The 5,353-nt window shown below is 46.6% G+C and overlaps 2 protein-coding genes across 2 annotated transcripts in view; one reads left to right on the top strand and one right to left on the bottom strand.

The window, feature by feature from the left end:
• Window positions 1-4,618: 4,618 nt before the first annotated feature.
• T265_07819 (hypothetical protein) overlaps window positions 4,619-5,353 on the bottom strand; it is a gene marked incomplete at both ends in the record, with an annotated part of 4,442 nt that continues 3,707 nt past the window's right edge. Inside the window, 2 exons of the mRNA XM_009173448.1 lie at window positions 4,619-4,674; window positions 5,139-5,279. Coding sequence (XP_009171712.1) covers window positions 4,619-4,674; window positions 5,139-5,279 — 197 coding nt within the window. The remainder of the gene's footprint in view (window positions 4,675-5,138; window positions 5,280-5,353) is intronic.
• T265_07820 (hypothetical protein) overlaps window positions 5,229-5,353 on the top strand; it is a gene marked incomplete at both ends in the record, with an annotated part of 3,652 nt that continues 3,527 nt past the window's right edge. Inside the window, one exon of the mRNA XM_009173449.1 lies at window positions 5,229-5,332. Coding sequence (XP_009171713.1) covers window positions 5,229-5,332 — 104 coding nt within the window. The remainder of the gene's footprint in view (window positions 5,333-5,353) is intronic.

The following is a 5,353-nucleotide window of genomic DNA, read 5'->3' as shown; positions in this document are numbered from 1 at the left end:
CTTCTCTCTCTGCGTGTTTTTAAAGGCTACGTCCCGTTGTGATTGGTGTCTGTTTGTGGTCGTGGGTTCCCATAACTGGTGGTCGATTTCCTAAGGTATTCAACACACAGCCACCAACATCCTGTGTACATTTGAGGCCGTTTGCTGCCGAGCTTCCGAGTGTGATGTGGTAATAACTTGGATAACTTGGCAGATTGTAATGGGTTTGGTCGTCGGTCCACATGTGAATAATTCCGGAATGTTCGAGGATAGCGCGGTTTGTTGCTACAATGAACGACAAAATGATGCTTGATACTGGCAGATTTGTTTGGGACCAAATCGTTTCGTCGGAATTTCTTCCCTCCGCAATTGTCCATTCCTGTAATAAACATTTCCTTATGGAAGTAGTCTCATGATCGCGTTAGTAATATTGCTTCATTATCAGTGACCATCGGTCGATATCGATTAAGGCTGAGATTTCCTTCATTTAGACTAGATAACTAGGGGTCATAGATAGCATGCGCTGTAATACTACCACATGATGGCCGATTCAGCTTAATCTGAAGGTAGAATTGGATACTGCTATTAATAGTAGTCTGTAATAATGTGTATCAATGCCTGCCTAGGGATGCAAAAGCGCTTTACTGAATGAAGGAGATCATGCCCTCTGCTGCGAAAAACCACCGAATGAGTTGCACTAATGGATTTGTTAGCGGTGCAGCGCACTCTGTACTCTGAATAACGGTAAACTTAGCCAAATCCTTTATTGCTGATGGTCTTGCTAGTGTAATGGATCGTCTTCCCTCCATATGTTTCAGCTCCTCTATCATAATACGCTCTCTTTCCGGAAAAGTTCAATAACAATCGGTAGGTTTATTGCTGGACACAATAGCTTCGTCAAGCCAAGGTTACGGGATTGGTCGAGATTTAAGGCGGAAGGAGAACCAATCAACAAGGTCAAGCTAAATCCCTGTTAGGTATCGGTCAATGGATTCTGTGTGTTAGTGTGCGGGTGACCAACTGTTCGGCCGATGGGTCCAGTCTAGGGTCTAGTTCTTCTGGTTTGGTTCACTTCGTTTACACTTTCTGTCCGTCTGTGTGAATGTGCTAGTGCTATGATAACTGTGTAAGAATTCTGTGAACTTTGGCCGGGTTGGGATTTCCAACCTCCCCCCTCCCTCTGTTTTTGCTAATGAATTGACAATCACAAGTCACTCGGCTTATCTAAGACCGCTTTCCATACGCGCCCCAGTTCCACACCCTCGATTCTGTTCACGCCTCGGCTATCGGCCTCTATGGTGCGAATCGCAATCCCCGTCTTAAAACTTCCACATTCTCCAGACCTAATTTATGTCACGTGTCTAAGGCGTGTGTCGCCATCGCTGACTCTGACCAGCGTTTGGTATTCTCCCGAATCCTTTGTTGGTTGGTTTATCTTTCTTTTATGCTCACCAATTCTGGTGTGCGATTCACTGGCAGTTTGTCCCATGTCAACCTTAGTACAGTCGTTGCGGTTAATTTTATGCACATAGTCCCCAGTCTTTTCAGCCGGGTGGGGACCTTTCAATCATACCGAAACGGTTATATCTGCTGATTCGCCAATCTGAGGTATCTGCTGCTGGTCCGCTCCAGTGCCTAGTGCCGGAGAAAAAAGACTCACAGAAGGGAGCACAACAGTTATATTTCGAACAAGCGATTGCCAGGGCGTGAGTGTGTGCGAGTGCGAGAATACAACGTTCTCAAGCTATTTATTGGAGGAACACTGCACTTGGTCCAATGCTGACGCACACGGTCTGGCTTTGGTACGAGGCTGCGACGTGCTGCTATTGCGGGGGCGTTGTCTGACCGTGATCAACGCTGACTCGCGCTGTCTGGGTTTGATACAAGGCTGTGAAGCGCTGCATATTGAGGGGTCGCTATCTGTCTGGTCAACATCTAGCGGAGCTGAGAGTCTCCGTAGATTCCGGGCATTCAGTGGTTGCTTTCGGGAAGCTGACCTTTCTAATAGTAACAGAGCGTAGCGTTTTCCCTTCTGAAAAGCTACTTGAATGTTGGCTATGTTTAACAATCTTCGAATAACCTCCGATGTTCCCGCTTTATATGGAATGACTGCTGTGCCAATCCATTCCTTAATGGGTCTAGATACTGGAGCCAATATCTTTCTTAGTTGAGGCTTGATCAAACTCACTGGGTATCCTATTTCTTGAAGTTTGTTGGCAATGTCGATTTGAGCTGCCGTTCGGTCGATCTCTTCTGTGCACAGCGCTCTGACCCGACTAAACATCGATGGGACTGCTGGAAGTACACGGACTTTGGGTGTGCTGCTGAGTTGTTTAAAACGGTTCCTGTGTCTTTTGGTTTCTGGTAGATAGTAGTTTTTAGGTTACCACCACCCGTGTATGTTATACAGTCCAGGAAGAGTAATATACCGGAGGTGGACTCTATCTCCGTGCTAAACTTGATGTGTGGATTTAAACTATTGAGATGGTTGTGGAATCTGTTCACGTTGTCCCGTTTGATTACAATAAAGGCATCCTCAATATAACCCCGAAAAAACTTTCGACGGACAATGGTGTCCGGCCAAGGCCATGTGTTCGATGTCCTCCGTATAATTATTAGCTAAAATTGGGGATATTGGAGATCCCATTGTAAGATCTCTTTCTTGTGAGTAAACATTTTTGTCAAAAACAAACTGATCGAGATACAAACACACTCTTATGCCCTCAACCATTTCATCCACCGAGAGGTGCGTGCGTTTCACAAGTGTCGCGTTTGCCAGTAACAACCACCTAGTTACCTCCAGGGGACGAGATGGACCAAGTAGGTAGAGCGCGAATTTACTTACCGGAAGGTCCGTGGTTCGAACCCGACCTCAGCCTCTCGACTTCCACTGTCTATGCTTGGGCAACCTGACATTACCCAAGCCCTCGTGCTCCTTTGGGTGGCATGGCAGCTAGGCACCGAAAGGGTGATACAGCTGAATGATTTTTTAGTTACCTGCAGAGCATCTGCCCATGGGATGTTTGTGTTTTCAACTGATTGTAGCTCTCTTCTCCTTTCATCAGTCTCAGCAATTCGATAATGATAGAATGTGTTGTAAATAGCCTCACTTTTGACGTCGTAATAAAGCCATTGGCACACTGGTACACGTACTGCTCGCTCTTTTCTTATACGTGACGGGATTAAAGTGGTTAGCGATCCTCTCAAAAGCCTTGATCCCGTTTCCCATCGATGTCTCACAAAACCACAGGCACTCCTCCAAGCTTTTGGGTGAGTTAATCACAATTCTGATCAGCTGCTCTTGACCGAACGGTTAAGTGTCCGACCTACTAGCCGGGATCTCGGGACTTCCTGGGTTTTCGTCAGATGCGTACTGTCGATGATTCCCGCAGCTGTGCAGTGCTTCTTGATCAATCAGCATAGATTGGCTTCACTAACAGAGTGAAATTTCAATTGGAGATCATTATTTGTATTTGGATTAAAAAAATCGTTCAGCTGTAGCCTTGGTCCAGTGCTGACGCACGCGGTCTGGCTTTGGTAGGAGGCTGCGACGCGGATGCGTTGTCTGACCTTGATCAACGCTGACTCGCGCTGTCTGGGTTTGATACAAGGCTGTGAAGCGCTGCATATTGAGGGGTCGCTATCTGTCTGGTCAACATCTAGCGGAGCTGAGAGTCTCCGTAGATTCCGGGCATTCAGTGGTTGCTTTCAGGAAGCTGACCTTTCTAATAGTAACAGAGCGTAGCGTTTTCCCTTCTGAAAAGCTACTTGAATGTTGGCTATGTTTAACAATCTTCGAATAACCTCCGATGTTCCCGCTTTATATGGAATGACTGCTGTGCCAATCCATTCCTTACTGGGTCTAGATACTGGAGCCAATATCTTTCTTAGTTGAGGCTTGATCAAACTCACTGGGTATCCTATTTCTTGAAGTTTGTTGGCAATGTCGATTTGAGCTGCCGTTCGGTCGATCTCTTCTGTGCACAGCGCTCTGACCCGACTAAACATCGATGGGACTGCTGGAAGTACACGGACTTTGGGTGTGCTGCTGAGTTGTTTAAAACGGTTCCTGTGTCTTTTGGTTTCTGGTAGATAGTAGTTTTTAGGTTACCACCACCCGTGTATGTTATACAGTCCAGGAAGAGTAATATACCGGAGGTGGACTCTATCTCCGTGCTAAACTTGATGTGTGGATTTAAACTATTGAGATGGTTGTGGAATCTGTTCACGTTGTCCCGTTTGATTACAATAAAGGCATCCTCAATATAACCCCGAAAAAACTTTCGACGGACAATGGTGTCCGGCCAAGGCCATGTGTTCGATGTCCTCCGTATAATTATTAGCTAAAATTGGGGATATTGGAGATCCCATTGTAAGATCTCTTTCTTGTGAGTAAACATTTTTGTCAAAAACAAACTGATCGAGATACAAACACACTCTTATGCCCTCAACCATTTCATCCACCGAGAGGTGCGTGCGTTTCACAAGTGTCGCGTTTGCCAGTAACAACCACCTAGTTACCTCCAGGGGACGAGATGGACCAAGTAGGTAGAGCGCGAATTTACTTACCGGAAGGTCCGTGGTTCGAACCCGACCTCAGCCTCTCGACTTCCACTGTCTATGCTTGGGCAACCTGACATTACCCAAGCCCTCGTGCTCCTTTGGGTGGCATGGCAGCTAGGCACCGAAAGGGTGCTACAGCTGAATGATTTTTTTAGTTACCTGCAGAGCATCTGCCCATGGGATGTTTGTGTTTTCAACTGATTGTAGCTCTCTTCTCCTTTCATCAGTCTCAGCAATTCGATAATGATAGAATGTGTTGTAAATAGCCTCACTTTTGACGTCGTAATAAAGCCATTGGCACACTGGTACACGTACTGCTCGCTCTTTTCTTATACGTGACGGGATTAAAGTGGTTAGCGATCCTCTCAAAAGCCTTGATCCCGTTTCCCATCGATGTCTCACAAAACCACAGGCACTCCTCCAAGCTTTTGGGTGAGTTAATCACAATTCTGATCAGCTGCTCTTGACCGAACGGTTAAGTGTCCGACCTACTAGCCGGGATCTCGGGACTTCCTGGGTTTTCGTCAGATGCGTACTGTCGATGATTCCCGCAGCTGTGCAGTGCTTCTTGATCAATCAGCATAGATTGGCTTCACTAACAGAGTGAAATTTCAATTGGAGATCATTATTTGTATTTGGATTAAAAAAATCGTTCAGCTGTAGCACCCCTTCGGTGCCTAGCTGCCATGCCACACGGAGGAGGCACGAGGGCTGGGATACTGCCAGGTCGCCCAAGCCTAGACAGGGGAAATAGAGAGGCAGAGGTCGGGTTCGAGCCACGGACCTTCCGGTCAGTAAATTCGCGCTCTAA

This window comes from Opisthorchis viverrini (assembly GCF_000715545.1).
Source record: "Opisthorchis viverrini unplaced genomic scaffold opera_v5_186, whole genome shotgun sequence".
Taxonomy (NCBI): domain Eukaryota; kingdom Metazoa; phylum Platyhelminthes; class Trematoda; order Opisthorchiida; family Opisthorchiidae; genus Opisthorchis; species Opisthorchis viverrini.
This window is presented reverse-complemented; position numbering and strand designations above follow the sequence as displayed.